Genomic DNA, 18,878 nt, shown 5'->3' with positions numbered 1-18,878 from the left:
TTCATTTTAAATATGATTTTAAGTTATTTTACAAAGCATTTCTAAAGTACTTTCACCATGTAATTTAAAGATATTAGTAGCATAATCCTGTGCTTATTTATTTAAAATAGGTTTCATTGTATTCACATGTTTTGTTGGAAGAACATTTTTTCTTTTCCATTCTGTCCCCATTGCTATGCTGGTTTCAATTTAAGCTTTATGCAGTATTTGTTATGCTGTTATTCATTGTCATTTGTACATTACTCAGACATATTCATGTAAGTAATGCATCAATATTTTAAGTATATGTAACTGCATATTGCATTAAGTTACATGTCTTACTTCAATTCAAACATAATTCTAACCAAAAACTGGAGTGCTGATAGTGCACTGTGCTAGTGGAACACCACCAACGTAGGCAATGGTGGCAGGAGGAAAAAGACTGTGGGTGCAATAACTGTGAAGGAACTAAGCAATTGGAGAAATGTTGTGCCTGCCTTTGCCACCACTGTAAATTACATAATACTGTCAGGAAAAATTGTGCAACCATCAATGTAATGCGCCAACAGGATTCTCATTAAAGCCTTCGGTTTTGCAAAATATTGAATTCAGTGGGACTTATTCCCAAAGAAACGTAAGAGTGCATGTCTGAAATAACTAATCTGTAGTTCATGGGTGAGGAACCTGTGACTCTTCAGCTGTTGGAGAAGCTGCTGTTTCTCTCATCCCTCAGTATTGATAAAGAAGGCTGTTGCTGATGGGAACTGGGGTCCACCCATATCTGGAGGCCCACAACTTCTCTATGTGATGTAGACTAAATTATTCTGAATCACAAGTTTTGAGGTAATCTATTTTCTACCTCAGATTTAAGTCTGAAGCCTCATTCAATAAATCTATTAAGTCATAACTATATTTGGAAGATTTACAGATGATCAATTGTAGGAAACTAAACTAGAGGTCCTTGAGCCTTCTCCACGAATAAAAAAGTAGAGGCTTAGTCTTTTCTAAAATGAAAGTGCATTATTAAGCAATTGTATAAATCGTCTTACAGACTGGATTAAGAAAAGATTAAACTTTATTAGGAAATAATACTATAATATTTTATTAGAAAACACCTTTGTATGCATCGCATACAAAGGTACACGTTAAGAAGTAAGATTCATCCTCTTAACATGCCAGTAGACTTAATAATGAATTAAATTTGAATCCTAAGGTAGGACAGTTTGATTTACGGAAAAATAATGAGGCCCAATATCCTCAATGTCACCAAATTCCATCTGATCTTAGAATCTAAATGAGGTCATCCCTAAGTAGTACTTAGATGGGAAGCCACCAACAAATACCAGGTGCTGGGCTATACAGTAGAGTCTCACTTATCCAAGCCTCGCTTATCCAAGCTTCTGGATAATCCAAGCCATTTTTGTAGTCAATGTTTCCAATATATCGTGATATTTTGGTGCTAAATTCGTAAATACAGTAATTACAACATAACATGACTGCGTATTGAACTACTTTTTCTGTCAAATTTGTGGTATAACATGATGTTTTGGCGCTTAATTTGTAAAATCATAACCTAATTTGATGTTTAATAGGCGTTTCCTTAATCCCTCCTTATTATCCAAGATATTCGCTTATCCAAGCTTCTGCCGGCCCGTTTAGCTTGGATAAGTGAGACTCTACTGTATTTCAGAAATTAGCAAAACCACATCTGAGTATCCCTTGGCTAAGAAAATTCTGAAAATATCTTGTCAAGAAATCTCATGATGGGTTCACGCTAGCATCGCCACAACTTGAATACAACCTGAATGCACAAAACAACAAACTTATTCAGTTGTGTTATCTAGATATATGTCTTTTAAGAAATTTGTTTAATGAAAGTTGGTAGTAAAGGTAAAGGTTTTTCCTGACATTAAGTCTAGTCGTGTCCAACTCTGGGGGTTGGCACTCATCTCCATTTCTAAGCCGAAGAGCCGGCGTTGTCTGTAGATAACTCCAAAGTCATGTGGCTGGCATGACTGCTTGGAGCACCATTACATTCCCACCAGAGCGGTACCTATTGATCTACTCACATCTGCATGTTGGCAGAAGCTAGGAAATCACCCCGCTCCCCGGATTCAAACTGCTGACTTTTCAGTCAGCAAATTCAGATGCTCAGCGGTTTAACCTGCTGCGCCATCGGGGGTTGGTAGAGATTCCCTTTTTCACCTTAAATGGCTTAGATCTTCAGTGGATAAAAGGACTTAATGGGTGGAAGGTACTTTTGCCGAATTTTCAAAATTTCCAGCTCCAGCCTGCCCGACAAATCACCTGTCCAGCAGGGTGTGCTGACTCTGTGTTTCATCCTGTCAGCATGAATGGGAAAGAGTGATTGGGAAGTCTCATTCCTCCAAACATTTGTAAAAAAATAGGTCCAGTCACCCAATATTATAATAAGAACAACATCAGTAATGACATGCAACAAATCAAGAGTGCAACTTGGGCTTTAAAAGTGTTCTCTTTCAGTAATCATAATTCATCTTGTGCATACTACTGAAACTAAACCACCATTAATATTTAATGTTATGAGTACATGGTTGTCTTTCATCTTGCCTCTATAGCAGAATAAAAGATGTAGCAGCTATTTAGATGTCGTAAGTACAGTACTGTTGAGATTCCTCTGAATTCCATGTTGCTTAGTGGGTAACTATATTAACAGAAATACCACTTAGTCCTAAGTGGTGAAAGACATATGTAGAAACATTGAAATAGTTTACTCTTTATGGTTTTAGGCTTCTGAATGGGTAAATTAACTGGGATAAGTAAAATACATGTTTTGTTTTAAATAGATCTATCTTTTCTGATAGTAAAAAAATTCAACTGTGAGATATATCCACTCAGTCTCTCTTTCATTTGCAGCAAGGTGTTTTGTTCCTACATATGTATACTACACTACACAAAGCAACATGCTGAAGGTTTCTTATTATTACTGCATCTCCCTCCCTCTTGTTCTTTACTTTCTTTTGTGGTTTGCACCACTAATGGCTGCTGATGTCCACCTGAATGAAAAACTCCAGAGAGGACAGCAGAGATGGGAGAGTAACAATAGTAAATGAAATGTTTGTCTCCCATATCATTCACGGGAATGACCTTAAGTTAGATAAAATTTCTTCAGCATTTATATTCCAATCTACTTTTTAAAAAGATACTCACCACAATAATATTTGTATGTTGGTCATATCTCTCAGTGACATGGAAGTCTGCTGATGGGAAGAAAGCTGGACATTCTACTTAACTTCATTGGTCATAACTAAATTTGTTTAGGGGATCTTAACCAAGGTTCACAGCTTTTAAATAATTGCTAACCATTGCCACAAAAACAGACTCCTCTGACACTTTGTAGACTGAATCGTTTTTATAGCATGAGTTTCCATGAACTGTGGTAAATGCTTCTTACACTACGCAGCCCAACAACAACAACAACAGCAACATCTTGGTGACTTGGTTTTTAGGCCTTTTCCTGGTGTTATTTGGGGCACCGGTTCAGAAAATTGCATTGGATAGAACGCATGAGCTCTAGTTTCTTATATATGGCCTTCATAAATAGTGTCTAGAATTGGGGAAGTCATGCTACCCCTCTATTCTGCCTTGGTCAGACCAGACCTGGAACACTGTGTCAAATTCTGGGCACCGCAGTTGAAGGAAGTTGTTGACAAGCTGGAAGGTGTTTATAGGAGAGGGATCAAGGGTCTGGAGAACAAGCCCTATGAGGAGCGGCTTAAAGAGCTGGGCATGTTTAACCTGCAGAAGAGAAGGCTGAAAGGAGACATGATAGCCATGTATAAATATGTGAGGGGAAGTCATAGAGAGGAGGGAGCAAGCTTGTTTTCTGCTGCCCTGGACACTAGGACGTGGAACAATGGCTTCAAACTACAGGAAAGCAGATTCCACCTGAACATTAGGAAGAACTTTCTAACTGTAAGAGCTGTTCAGCAGTGGAACTCTTCCCTGTAGTGTGGTGGAGGCTCCTTCTTTGGAGGCTTTTAAGCAGAGGCTGGAAGGCCATCTGTCGAGGGTGCTTTGAGTGTGATTTTCCTGCTTCTTGGCAGGGGGTTGGACATGATGGGCTGTGAGGTCTCTTCCAGCTCTATGATGCTATGATTCTATGGTTTTCCATGAGCAGGAAGATGGCAACTGGTAGATGCTATATGTTCTGTATCTCAAAAAGTAGAGTTGATGGGGGGAAACTGGTATCATTAGCAGGTCAAATATATACTCAGAAACAGGCTAACATTTGAGGCAACAAAATGTGTGTTGGACAGTGCTATCTGATGTGGTGGACAACCCAATGTGTCAGGGAATGGGCACTATCTTTCTGCTCATTGGCTACAGTTGTTTCTTTCTTTTTTGGAAACTCACCACAGATCACAGTCAGTGGCTCACAGGCTGACACCAGTCCATCAATTGGTTTGAGTAGCACTGAACCATGGCACACTTCATAAAATTAATCCCTGATGTATCTTACAAATATCCTACTGTTTGTATTTAGTTGGAAGTATTTTATCTGTCCTACCAAACCATGATGGATTTCACCTACATTTGGTTGTATCTGATGAAAAGAACTAAAGACCATGTTCTAATATTATACATCATACTGGAGAAGGATTTTAGTAGCACACAATAAGTACTAAATACCATAGGTGTTTCCAGATACACGTCAAGTTGCACTTTTTTAGATCACAAATACATTGGCTCAGTTCTTGAATTAGTTAGATCCTCAGTATAAGTCAAGCATTGTTCAAGCATTTTTTCCTTTGTGGAATCTTCATTGTTAGCTGCAAGTAGAATAATCCTATTATTAAATGGTGAAATTATTTTTTTAAAGACTGGTTCAAATATGTGTTTTTCAGGAGCCGGAATTGGAAGATTGTGGTATTAATACCATGTTACTGGTTCATTTCTTTGGAAGACGAGGGAAAGAAAAGCTTCATTATTGTGAATTCCACAGGTAGAGTTATAAAAGCTGTTATTTAATATCTACCTGTCATCTTGGTTTGGTCTATGTTGTGAAATATTACAGTCTATGGGTTGTGTGAAACCCACATGAATAAAGCCTTACTGACTTTTTAAATATAGTTTTCGTATTCTTCTAATATCCAGACAGATAGCACAGCTGAATGTTGTATATTCATGTTAAATTTGTTCTTTGTGTGTTCACATCTATGGTACTGCAGCCATGAATATCTTCCCCAGAAGAACCTGCTCAATTCTTAAATTTTAATAAGACCTTTGATATTTAGCTATAATTTTATACACAATATCTTAAATAACATTGTGCATAAAGGGTATTCAACTTATATTTTTATTTCATGTTCTACATCACTTTCCGAAATGAAGAAATATCATGCTATTCACTTTAAGTAAAATATTAAGCAGAAAGGGTGTAATGTAATATTATGTAAACATAGTTTCTCATTTTTCAGCTGCCTAGGTTCTCCCCACAAAGATCGCTCCGGAGAGTTTCCTTATTCTCTAAAGCAGGGGTCCCCAAACTTTTTAAGCAGAGGGCCGGTCCACAATCCTCCAGACTGTCGAGGGGCCGAATTATCATTTGAAAAAAAAATACAAACAAATTCCTATGCATACTGCACATGTCTTATTTGTAGTGCAGCAGCAGCAACAACAACAACAATGAAAGAACAATACAATATTTAAAAATGAAAACAATTTTAACCAACATAAACCTATTAGGATTTCAATGGAAAATGTGGGCCTGCTACTGGCCAATGAGATAGTCAAGTTAATTAGGATTGTTGTTGTTGTGTGCCTTCAAGTTATGTCAGACTTTGGCTGAGCCTAAGTCTAAAATTAATAATTTATTTACTGCATTTATTTACTACATTTATATCCCACCCTTCTCACCCCGAAGGGACTCAGAGCAGCATAACACAATATTAGCATTATATATTACTATATTAAACTATACCACTATACTATTATATAATATGTAATGTATAACATATAATTAATATTATTATATGGTATTACTATTAGTATTATATTGTATAATATAAGATTATTATAAATATTATATGTATATACAATATATTATATTATTAAAACTGATATAAAATATATTATAAAACTGAGGGCGGGGGCCAGGTAAATGACCTTGGAGGGCCACATCCGGCCCCCGGGCCTTAGTTTGGGGACCCCTGCTCTAAAGCATATATTGAAAAAGCAAAGAGGGAGGGCTGGCGGAGGAAGTGGAAACCATTCCACCTTAGTTTTGATAAAAAGAAGTCATTCCATGAAAAGAAGGACTTAATGGGATTCTACCCAGGCTATATAGGTTTTAGTGAATTCTTCATTGAATTAGCATAATTTGATATTCAAAAGACTTTTAATCAGTTTTTCAACACTGCTAAAAAGCACATTTAAAAATCATGTATTCACTAAATGAAGGGAAACAGATTTGAAGCTATTCATCTTTCTAGGTAGTTAAGCAAAGAAAATTCCCTAAGAAACAGATAATTAGAACTTGTGTTGCTGTCTTTTTTTTTCTTTTTTTCTTTTTTTGCAGAATTAGCTGCAAGTGAAATATCTGGTTAAGAAATTCTCACAGGGCTATTTTACACTTTAGTTTTATATGTGTGTATTCTCCTATGAATCCGTATTTTACCGCCAAGCAAAAACTAGATGGTATTTTTCTGTATGCTTTCTGTCTGCTCAGACATTTATATTCACTGTTGACCAAACATAAGAGAATCTAAGTATGGTTCACAACAAAACAACCTGACTTGACAGTGACCAATAAGTTAATATTTTCTTTATATTTTGATGATGTGGGCAGACTCTTGAGAGCAGAACCTGTCCCTGGGTGAATGGAGGCATCTTCTGTCCACATGGACTCTGGATCCAACCTCATGCGATCATAAGGGCAAGTAGAGCACAGGACCCCTTGAAGTATGTGGTTCCTTCCTTTATCAGGAAGCAGTTGTTTTGTAGACTCTTCCCAACTAACTTTTTCACCATTCCCATAAACACCTTTCTCTCCACCACTGAAACCCCTTTGTCCTCAAATTGAAGTTCTGGAAAATTCAAGAAAATCCTTACTATTTTATGGTTTTGATTTATTGTAAATATTACCCCATATTTACCTAAGGTCCTAATCCCCCTTATAGATCAATATTGCTACCTACCCTGTTTCCCCGAAAATAAGACATCTTCTGAAAATAAGACCTAATAGAGGTTTTGCTGAATTGCTAAATATAAGGCCTCCCATGAAAGTAAGACCTATCAAAGTTTTTGTTTGGAAGCAAGCCCACCAAACAGAACAGCAGAGCATGCAGGATCGGTAAATGTACATACCATATATTGTTTTACATGAAAATAATGGTAGTAACAAGAAATTCTTGATAGGATTCAGTTTGCCTGGTTATGCTGGTTTGTGTTGACAATTACTGTGCAGTATATAATAAATGTACATTTTTTGTTCAACAATAAATACGAATTCTTCTTCATGGAAAAATAAAACATCCCCTGAGAATAAGACCTAGTGCATCTTTGAGAGCAAAAATTAATATAAGACACTGTCTTATTTTCAGGGAAACACGATATCTTCATTCAGTCAAAACAAAACAGAGGACTTGAGGGGGGTTCAAATTCTGTGAAAATGATTTTCTTCTAGTGGTTCAGGTGCATAGCAGTCTTTAAGAAAATAAGCCTTTGAAGTTCTTCGGAGAACTCTAAATAAGTTTAACACTCCTTTTGCTTGCCTTTCTGTAAATACAGTAGGGCCTCTTAACAAAGGAAAGGCCAGAGTGCACCCATAAAAGGTTGTTTGCGTTTATAGTGTGAACTGGAATGTCTCAGGTAATTAGATAAAATCCTGCATTGACCCAGTGAGGCATAACACTGATAATACTGTGTACCTACTACATTCAACAAATGTAGGTTAAAGACCTTTGTCTACCTCACAGATAGAAACATGTAATCAAAATTGAACTCCCACATTTTGCTTTTAAAGTGTTGGGATAAGCGTAGGGTTTAATACAGGTAATTTTTCAACAGTGGCATTTGCTTTTCGTGCACTTGGAATGCGTCTCCTTATCACTTCCCGTTTATACCCATTCCATCTGCATTGTGACATGGCAGTAAAGTTTGTTTTAATGCACAGAAAGGTGAATGAAAAGATCAGTGTCTCCCTCTGTGGAGATATCACTTTTCACATTATTTTATTTGCAAGTAACTCAAGCACATCATTTCTGGCTTTCTATTGTTCAGGGAAAATGTGATTTCTATCTGATGGCTTTTCACAACATTTTTACCTCACATGGGAAGCCATTGTTGGCTTTCTGATCAAAGTGCAACGATGTTTTTACAAGAGTTGACTGATGAGCTGTACAGACGTAGATAATTGTCAAGGCAGGGGGAAAATGGTGGTGAATGCTTTTATCATTTTCCAAGTTCTTGTTAGAAAGGTTTTCCATTGATCAGTGGAGTAGCTAGAGAAAGCAGGAGTGATTACGTTTGATTAGGCTGCTTTAAAACCTGTCACACAAGCTTTAGATATAGTTACCTGTGTAATTTACATTCCTTCACATGAAGGCAAGGTGGGGGGAAGGATTCATTCATAAGGCTTAATGGCATTTATGTGTTATTAATAAATTCCCCTTTTTTTCCAAAATGCTAAAATAAAATTGCCTAGCATTGCGACTTCTAGTTCATGGACTCATTTGTTATTTGCAACACGTAACTCTAGGCTAGTGTCCAATTTTTGCCTTGTGGAAGCACTGTAAATCATGTCACAGTAGTGGCTAGTGCCCTTTGGAGCTCGGCAGAAAAATTACTAATAGGCGAACCCATTCCATAACAGAATCTTGCATTCTCCACTATCCTCTTTACTTGCAAAATTCCTACATCAACACTATGCATGACAAAAAGCTCAAGATGTAATTAATTTCACACAAAGGCAAATTTGAGGCAAAAGGCAAATCACTTTGTAGAGCTTGGGTTTGATCACCACAATACTCTTTAGCACTCCACTGAAGTGATATTTGGTTTCACGGTTATTTTACTAAAAACTAAAGTTTTACTAAAAACTAAACTAAAGTGTGCAAAGTTGGTAGTGATAAGTGATTGGAACACATAGGTTGGAAACAGAGCAGAATTGAAGATTGTAGTTTAAGAAATTAAGCTGGAAAGCAGCTGTCTAAATTTTTTTAGACCAACAGTCTTTTCATTTCAAGCATATTCTTCAATGGACCAAAGACACTACATCATTTGACAATAAAGAAGCTCTTCTTTTGAAAAACAAGATCACAAGCAGATTGTGGCACAGACCACGAACTGCTAATATCAAAAATTACCATGAAGCTGAAGAATAACACTAAATCAATAATTGTACTAAAATATAACCTAAAGAATATCCTGTTAGAATTTGAAGAAAATATGAAAAACAGATTTGCACTCTAAAACATTGTTCCCAAGAGTCTTCCAGGCATCCCCAGTACATTTTGAAAAGCAACAGGAGTCTACAGGATAGAAGGTAGTTGCCACTTTTGGTGGAAAAAGTTGGCTCCAGATCAGTACCTTTCCACTATTTCCATCTTTTAGAACTGTTCAACCTTCCATCAGATTCTGGAAAGCATTGCAAAAGTTACTAACATTCTCTTCTGCTTTATCTACATTTACTTTTAAATACTGCATTGATGTGCAAATTTTACCTTTCTCTTTGTTAATTCTATTCAAACTGATTTGAAATTAGTATTTATGTAAATAGTTTGTTCTTTGCACTTTTTTTCTTAGTAGCTTCCAAAGCAGATATCTACTAGAAAAGTAACTGCAGTATTCTGATGTATTTTGATAACTCATATTTCTGTCTAGCAAGGCACATTACCAGAATACAATGATTAAAATTTTGCTTTATTGAATGTGCATATTTAGCCCACAAATGTTTTGAGAAACTCACAGCAATTACAATATTAAAATGCATTAACATAAACAGTAAGTGCACCATAAAAACCTTTTGTTTTAGTGGAAAGACAGCACAAATACACAGTAAATCACAACTACACCAATAAATCATATTGGGCAGAATGATGTGCAAAACTCTCTATATTAAAAGTACATATTGATAAAAATGAGGAATATCATTTCTTGTTTTGCTTTCAGCTAATTTTGAATAAGCTCTAGCTGGTGTTCAGGTTATGTTGTGAGTTTGAGAAAGCAAAGCTGCTTAGTTGTTTTATATGGGGGTCCATGGATTTGGGGTCACACTTTCATACATACAAAGTTTATAAAACAATTTGCTGGAATTTGAAAAAATGATAAACTGAAAGAAACTTTATTTTCACTCTAAAATGAACAAATAAAATGATTTTTCTAAAATATGTGTCTGGATTTTGCACGGGATTCATTTTATAAAGTTCCTAAGTATATGTAATATTGGATATAAAAATAAAAAAAAATGGAATATAGGGTGCGTCTATAACAATTCACTTTGTTTGAATTGGAAGCCAGTGGGGCGTAGAGTTTGGACTGGGATTGATAGGTCCAAATCTCCATTGAGCCTTAAAACTCAGCTTGGTGATCTTGGACCAGCTTCTCTCTCAACCAACTTCAGGATATGGTTAAAAGGATAAGTTTGAGAAAAAGAGAACCTTATGTGATGCCTAGTTCATTGGAGAAAAGGCAGGATATAAATGTGCCTCATTAAAAAAAGAACATGAAAGAAAATTGGCCCATAATGTATTAAACATTTCCCAAATAATCTCTATTTTAAGACCACCTGACTTGTTTTATAGTTCTGTGTGATTTCTACCTGGTTGATTACATGGGTTTTACACTGACCTTTATTTTTCACATTGTTGTTCTAGTAATTCTTGAACATACATTCATGTGTATGTGCCTCAAGTTGCCTGTCGACTAATGGCAACCCTACTAATTTCATGAGCTTTTGTTTAACAAAGAATTCTCAGCAATGGTTTGCCATTTGCAGCACTAGTCTTTTTCAGCCCATACCTACAACATCTAATAAATAGTATGTGGATTTAGAGCACCCTAGTGGCAGAACTGCTTAAAAACACATTGGGAAACCTTTTTTTTCATAAAAGTAAAACTATGAGCATTATTAACAGTACAGCTGTAAATATATTTACCCAATGGAAAATATGTACAGAACTACAGTAAGAAAGTTAATAATCGCACATCCATGTTCTTGCTGCTTTTTATATTTAAAAACTTAATTTACATGAGTCAGTAAGTAATAGATTTGTTGCTGCTGCTCAGTCGTTTAGTCATCTCCGACTCTTCGTGACTGCATAGACCAGTCCACGCCAGAGCTCCCTGTCGGCCATCACCACCCCCAGTTCCTTCAAAGTCAACCCAGTCACTTCAAGGATACTGTCCATCCATCTTGCACTTGGTCGGCCTCTCTTCCTTTTTCCTTCCATTTTCCCCAGCATCGTGATCTTTTCCAAGCTTTCCTGTCTCCTCATGATGTGCCCAAAATACTTCAGCTTTGCCTCTAATATCCTTCCCTCCAGTGAGCAGCTGGGCATTATTTCCTGGAGGATGGACTGGTTGGATCTTTTTACGGTCCAAGGCACTCTCAGGATTTTCCTCCGACACCAGAGTTCAAAAGCATCTTATCTTCCTTCGCTCAGCCTTCCTTATGGTCCAGCTCTCGCATCCATAGGTAACTATGGGGAATACCATTGCTTTAACTATGCGGACCTTCGTTGCCAGTGTGATGTCTCTGCTCTTCACTATTTTGTCAAGGTTGGCTATTGCTCTCCTAAGAAGTAAACGTCTTCTGATTTCCTGGCTGCAGTCTGCATCTGCAGTGATCTTTGCACCTAGAAATATAAAGTCTGTCACTGCCTCCACGTTTTCTCCCTCTATTTGCCAGTTATCAATAGGTATAGTTGCCATTATCTTGGTTTTCTTGACGTTTAACTGCAACCCAGCTTTTGCACTTTCTTCTTTCACCTTGATGATAAGGCTCCTCAGCTCCTCCTCGCTTTCGGCCATCAGAGTGGTATCATCTGCATACCTAAGGTTGTTAATGTTTCTTCCAGCAATTTTAACTACGGCCTTGGATTCCTCAAGCCCCGCATGTCGCATGATGTGTACTGCGTACAAGTTGAATAGGTAGGGTGAAAGTATGCAGCCTTGCCGCACTCCTTTCCCAATCTTGAACCAGTCTGTTGTTCCGTGATCTGTTCTTACTGTGGCTACTTGGTCTTCATACAGATTTCTCAGGAGACAGACAAGGTGACTTGGTATCCCCATACCACCAAGAACATGCCATAGTTTATTATGATCCACACAGTCGAAGGCTTTAGAATAGTCAATAAAGCAGAAGTAGATGTTTTTCTGAAACTCCCTGGCTTCCTCCATTATCCAGCGGATATTGGCAATTTGGTCTCTTGTTCCTCTGCCTTTTCTGAACCCAGCTTGGACATCTGGCAACTCTCGCTCCATGTATTGCTGGAGTCAGCCTTGCAGGATCTTGAGCATTACCTTACTGGCATGGGAAATAAGTGCCACTGTACAGAAGTTTGAGCATTCTTTAGCGTTTCCCTTTTTTGGTATGGGGATATAAATTGATTTTTTCCAATCTGATGGCCAATCTTGTATTTTCCATATTTGCTGGCATATGGCATGCATCACCTTGACAGCATCACCTTCCAAGATTTTAAACAGCTCAGCTGGGATCTCGTCGTCTCCTGCTGCCTTGGTGTTAGCAATGCTTCTTCAGGCCCATTCAACCTCACTCCTCAGGATGTCTGGTTCTAATTCACTCACTACACCATCAAAGCTATCCTCTATATTATTATCCTTCCTATACAGATCTTCTGTATATTCTCGCCACCTATTCTTGATCTCTTCAGCTTCTGTTAGGTTTGTTAGGTTCTGTTAGATTGGTTACATTACTTTATATGATTTCTGGTGCTCTGTAATGTTATAGAAGTTGGTATTTCTGCATACCTAGGAGCCAGCACTTCGTATACTGCATTTCTTGCTTTACTCTAATCCATGTTTTGCCACAACAGATGATCCTAAATATAAAGATATAACTTTTTGTGGATTTTGGATCTTGTTTTGCTTTGTTAAAATAATGAACCAAACTGATGTTATTTCTGTATATAGTGATATCAGTATATGCCTGAAATGTGTGAGTTTCCCTTGAATCCGCCCACTAAAATCATTTATATTCTTTGGTATGTGTTGAATGGTGTTGTAATTTTTACTTGTTAGGTTTATGCAGAATTTACAAACAGAGGTGCAAGAAATGGAATTCATTCAGTTTGCTAAAGGTCTAACCTGCATGAGAAAGGAAGATTTCGTAGAGTGGCTGCTGTATTTCACTGAAGAGGAGAACAATGAAATTTACTGGCAAAATGTGAAGGAGAGGATCCAAGCAGGGGAGGTTTGTATAATGTACCTAAATTTAAATTTATTTATTTAAAGTGCAGTTGAAGAACATTCTTAATCAATGTTAAAGGATAATAAAACTATTATTCTCAGTTTGTTGTTGCAATCTTTATGATTTTGTTTGTTATAATCTTTATGATTTGGCTAATTGTTTATTAGTCTGTTAAATCCTTAAGATTATTTTATCTATTGCCTACAAATCACAACTTAAATCTGTTTCTTCTTTTCCAGAGTATCAGTATGGAGGAATTCAAAACATTCTGCCAGTTTACAAACCGCTTAGAAGACTTTTCAATAGCCTTGAAAATGTTTACTATAGCTAGCCGTCCAGTTAAACAGGGTAAGCGCATGAACCCCACAGCTCTAAATTTACAAAGAAAGAAAATGGCATTGGAAGCCCTTTCTCATACGATGCTGTATATAATTATTTTATGCCACTTAGTTTATTTTTAGTCAGTGACTACCAAACTCTTAAGGCATGGAGCACCATGACCAAATCTGGCACCTCAAGGAACGTTCACATTTAGTGCACAAGTTTTAAATATGCAAAGGCACTTCCAGCTATTGCAGAAACCTGGGCCTCTTGGTTCAACATGGAGTCCAGACTATACCCAAACTGCAAACCTGTGTCTTCAGGGGGTGTGTAACTCCATCCAGCACAGACTGAATCCCTGTTCCTGATATGACCAGGAACACCACTATCTTGTCTGGTTTAAGTTTCAGTTTGTTTGGCCTCATCTAGTTTATTATGATGATAGACACTAGTTTAGGACCAGGACCGCCTCCTTGGCTTGGGATGGGAAGGAGTAATCAAACTGAGTTATCTGCATATGGATGGTACTGCACCTCAAAACTCCAGATGATCTCTGCCAATGGTTTCATGTATATGTTAAATAACATGGCCATCTGTCGGAGGTGCTTTGAATGCGATTTCCTGCTTCTTGGCAGGGGGTTGGACTGGATGGCCCATGAGGTCTCTTCCAACTCTACTATTCTATGATTCTATGGGGGACAAGGCAGCCCTGAGGGATCCCACAGGTCAACGGCCAGGGGTTCAATTAAGAGTCCCCCAGCACTGCTTTTTGGGTTTGCCCTTCCAGGAAGGAATAGAGTAAAACACTCCAAAACCTTGCTCAATAACAAAAGGTTGTGCATTGGCTGATAATCTTCCATTATAGAGATGTTCAGGGATTGCATTTTTAATAAAGGCCTCACATCTGCCTCCTTTAGGCAAGCTGGAACTCTGCCTTGTTCTAAGAAGCCATTGACTTCCCCCTTCATCCACTTAGTCAGTTCCTTTCTGGCCTGGAAGTCAGTAAGAGCAAGGATTTAGAACACATGGAGTGGCTCTCACCTCTCCAAGGATCCTGTCAACATCCTCAGGCTCCACAGACAGCATGTTGATCTCCTGTTGTAATCTCTTGTTCTATACCTGTCCTTCTGGTTATGTACATGTATGCCAAGATCCAATTGTGTATTTCCTTAGGAACTCATTGCCTCAGACAGAACTGCCATGTCCCTCCCCTAGCAGTTCCCCATGTGCTCTAAAACATAATCTGGAGTAGATTTTGGGGGGCCTGGGCTTTGCAATAGGAGAGAGGGAGAAGAAGATGTTAGCTACATTGATGCTAGATACTGAATTACATTCATGGTTTCAAATGGGGTTTCATAAACCCCATTTGAATTTCATTTGTGTTACTAAATATGTATAATGTGCTAGATGTAAGCTTTATCCTTCTTTCCATTTTGTTTTTTTCTATATTCTGTGTACTGTTTTTACAAAATGTGAAAGAAATGTACAGAGTGATAACTTGATATTGCAAAAAAAAAATTGAAAAGGAGTCCTGGAGTTCCAGACAAATATAAAATAAGGGGGAAGTGAAAAAAGCCATTTTTCCAGTTCTTTTTAATACTGCAGACACTCAAGAAAAAAACAGCCATGTCATTCAGAAAGACATTATAAAGAAGATAAGAAGTTCATTGTGGTATTGCAGCAATTTTAAAGACTTGTTGAACAAGTCACTGTAACCTAAATTCAAATTCATTTGAAAAAAGGACTGTTCAGACCTAATAATCTTTCTTCTTCTTCAAAGGCCTCATACAATGCTTATAGTCTGGAGTAAAGCAATTTCAGTAGCCCTCATGGATTTATATTTTAATATTTTATTGGCTATCACAGCTCATATTAATGTTGTATATATTCAGGAGGAATAATTTATTTCTTACATATAAAGCATCTTTCCACTGAGTAGTGCCATAAAATTGACCAATAATCTCAGTTGTTATTTTATTGTTATTTTTTTTTCTTTTGCTAGCTGAATTCAAGAGAGCTGTGAAAGTGGTTACAGGGCTGGAACTCTCAGAAAATATTTTGGACACCATCTTCAAAATCTTTGATTTAGATGGAGATAATTGCCTCAGCCACACAGAGTTCCTTGGAGTTCTGAAGAACAGAATGCATCGAGGTTTAAGGGTAACAGAAGCCGTTTCCCTAAAATATTCAGGAAAAATGTTTAGCAATATCAAATAGAGAGATAATGTATAGACCATATAATCTGTCATTTGTAAGTATTTGAAAAGTTTTTGTCAGTTTGTTAGCACATTACATGGTTTTCTATAGACATACGTTAGTTTATTTACTATATTTATATACTGCCTTTCTCACCCCAGGTGGGGTGGGGTGGGGGTGCTCAAGGCAGTTTACAACATATTAATGGCAAAAATTCAATTCCAACATACATATAATAGAAAAAAATCATAATAAGTAAACACTAACATATAACTATAAATTAAAATCATTAAAACCATTAAGCATAGGCATAAACAACATTTAAACACTAAGACAAAGTATTAAAAACATCCTAATATAAATATTAAAATCACATGATCCAAAAAATCAGTTAATCTTCAGTGTGGATCCACCCATCCATATCAATATTCTTGTGTTAAGATGCTTAGAAATATAAAACAGCACTCTCAGATTAGTGTGCATTATTCAAGGCTAAATCCAGTATTCTTGTGTAGAGTAGATCAAAGGGGACTTAAATTAGGAGTATCTGACATTCTCATTTATTTCAAAGGGCCTACCTGAAGGAGGTATGATGTTGCATGTAGGGTTCAGTTTACTCTACCACGAGCAGAAACCAATGCTAGACCAAAACAGAGATTAGTAACACCATAAGAAGTGACACAATGTCAGAGAAGAACACAAAACTGTTTCTCCATTTATTGGAAAATCACCTTCCTAAATCTGAAGAAAAAACACAGATGCCCCATAGAGAGAAGGGTCAGTTGTGTAAAGAATCACAGTTTAACTACGTGTCCTTTATGGTTGTGTGTGCCACTCACTCAGGAATAGCAATTATACCTATTGGTAAGTGGGGGGACACATCAGAACAGAAGAGATGGAGTGCCACTTTTCCCAAAATAACTTCAACTCTAATGTGAACATCAAAGCAATAATGATGGGTGATTGTTGATGTTTTTGACCAAATAGGTGCCTTAAAATGATACAGCTTCTGTGAAATACCCCAGTGACAACCATCCCTCTTGTACAATGGCTGCAAAATTGTTGCATCAACAGTAGTGTAACTAACGAATAAGTCAAAGGAGATAGTTTTCATAGCCCACTTGGGAAAAAAACAGTGAGAAGACACTGGTTCATGTTTTATGGATCCAGAATCTTAGCTGAGAAAAAGCTGCATATTTCTAGAGCAGGAAATAAAGTCTACATACAAGAAGCAGGGCAAGGAGTGCAGGATTCATTAAAAAGAAGTTGAAGGTTTGAATTAGAAGGTCAATAAAAGTATTTCTTATTATCGTCTTTAGGCAAGTTATAAGCCACCTTCGGTTTGTTTGATTTTTAAAATTCAGTTTAGTCACAGTGTAGTCTTATTAAAGCATACAGTTCACTGTCTCTTTTTGCTGTGGCTACAGCCTTAGCAAAGGCTAACTTAGGCTGGATCTGCACTGCCCTATATCTGAGGATCTGATCCCAGATTATCTGCTTTGAACTTGATTATGTGAGTCTGCATGGCCAAATAATCTGATATAAACAGATAATATGGATTAATTCCTGGGATATATGGCAGTGTAGATACAGCCTTAATGAACAGCAATGGCAAATAAGCAGAACCTAGCAGTTTTGTGGGATTTTGCAACAACTATAAAAGAATCACAAGAAATTCTGTGTATACACATCTGTAGATATTGATGCAGAAGACCACACAGAGACCTCTTCATTCCAGAGTACAGAGCTGCATTAGAGTCAGACAGAATTAGGAATGTGGTTTCAGCCAAATCATAGATTTGCTTCATCCCATGTATTCAGCTATAAAAATACAACTTAAACCCAAAGTGATAACCATTGCTTTTTAAAAAACAGGTACCTCAGCAGCAAGGAGTCGAGGGTTACTGGAAATGTGTGAAAAGAGAGACCATTAAAGGAGCAAAGGAAGTCTGGAAGCGAACAGGGAAAAGTCCTTTTTAAACACATCCATAACAATGTCATTTTGCTACCATGAATGTCTGGATTTGCCTCTCTTTTTTGTATTACGTTGATATACAAAGCAATCATTTTATAATACTGTTAAATGTTGAACATTTGTTTTTCTCAATATAATTTCGCTATATCTATCAGTATAATGGAGAAGATGAAGAGTTTTGTGATTTATAGCTTTCATTAAAAGTGTTTGAATTTCAGGTAGTATTGAAATTCTAACCAATGGGTTTTTTAAGATTATTACGAGTATGTTTTTAAAGGTGGCAAGTCTTGTTAACAGCACCAGATGACTCCAAATGCCTTTCCGTCCCTTAAGGAATTAAAGAGAAGAAAAACTCCAATGCCAGAATGAATGTTCTAATGCCAAAACCATTTTGAGACTGTAATTCTCAAACTATGGATTACTGGCCTCATAGGATTCACTAGCACTGAAATGACTGCAAGATATCCACTTTTAAATATCATGTACATTATGAATAAAAAGTGGCTTCCAACTTTTAGGACACATTAATGAGTGTGTGTTTGAAATCTCTGTAGTCTAGAAAATCCTGTTATCACCATCATCATTATATCCTACTTATATTCTTATAATCGTGCATTTTTTAAAGCTTTGTTTGCAATAGAGTTTGCATCTCTCACTCCAATCTGGAAATGCAAAAATGTTTACATAAACTTCAGATGTGCAAATGGTGTGAAAATGAACTTGAAGTTCAGTACAGCTCAAAATTAAAGAAAGCAAGTCTTCCTGTGTATATAAATGAAACTGCTTCTGGCCTTGCTTACTCCTACGCTTCCATCAGGATTTAATGTATACATTTCTGCCTTGGCTTACTACTACAGTATGTGTTTTACCTCATCACAGCCTGGTTATCTCAGGAGTGGGTGTCAGGAGAAAGAAGGACTTCAAAATACTGGAATGTGGGGGAGAGGTGTTACTTCACTGCAAGTAAAAGACTGTGAACTATAAATCCAAATTTTA

At 37.0% G+C, this 18,878-nt stretch overlaps 1 protein-coding gene across 2 annotated transcripts in view; it reads left to right on the top strand.

The window, feature by feature from the left end:
• micu2 (mitochondrial calcium uptake 2) overlaps nucleotides 1–18,410 on the top strand; it is a 92,760-nt gene extending 74,350 nt beyond the window's left edge. For both annotated transcript variants that reach the window (XM_008107994.3, XM_003219270.4), the window contains 5 exons: nucleotides 4,866–4,963; nucleotides 13,222–13,393; nucleotides 13,630–13,738; nucleotides 15,714–15,871; nucleotides 17,783–18,410. In XM_008107994.3, coding sequence (XP_008106201.2) covers nucleotides 4,866–4,963; nucleotides 13,222–13,393; nucleotides 13,630–13,738; nucleotides 15,714–15,871; nucleotides 17,783–17,887 — 642 coding nt within the window. In that variant the 3' untranslated portion in view covers nucleotides 17,888–18,410. The remainder of the gene's footprint in view (nucleotides 1–4,865; nucleotides 4,964–13,221; nucleotides 13,394–13,629; nucleotides 13,739–15,713; nucleotides 15,872–17,782) is intronic.
• Nucleotides 18,411–18,878: the final 468 nt, after the last annotated feature.

The sequence above is a fragment of the Anolis carolinensis genome, chromosome 3 (genome assembly GCF_035594765.1).
Source record: "Anolis carolinensis isolate JA03-04 chromosome 3, rAnoCar3.1.pri, whole genome shotgun sequence".
NCBI classification, from domain to species: domain Eukaryota; kingdom Metazoa; phylum Chordata; class Lepidosauria; order Squamata; family Dactyloidae; genus Anolis; species Anolis carolinensis.
The sequence above is the reverse complement of the archived record's forward strand: the minus strand, read 5'-3'. Positions and strand labels throughout refer to the sequence as shown.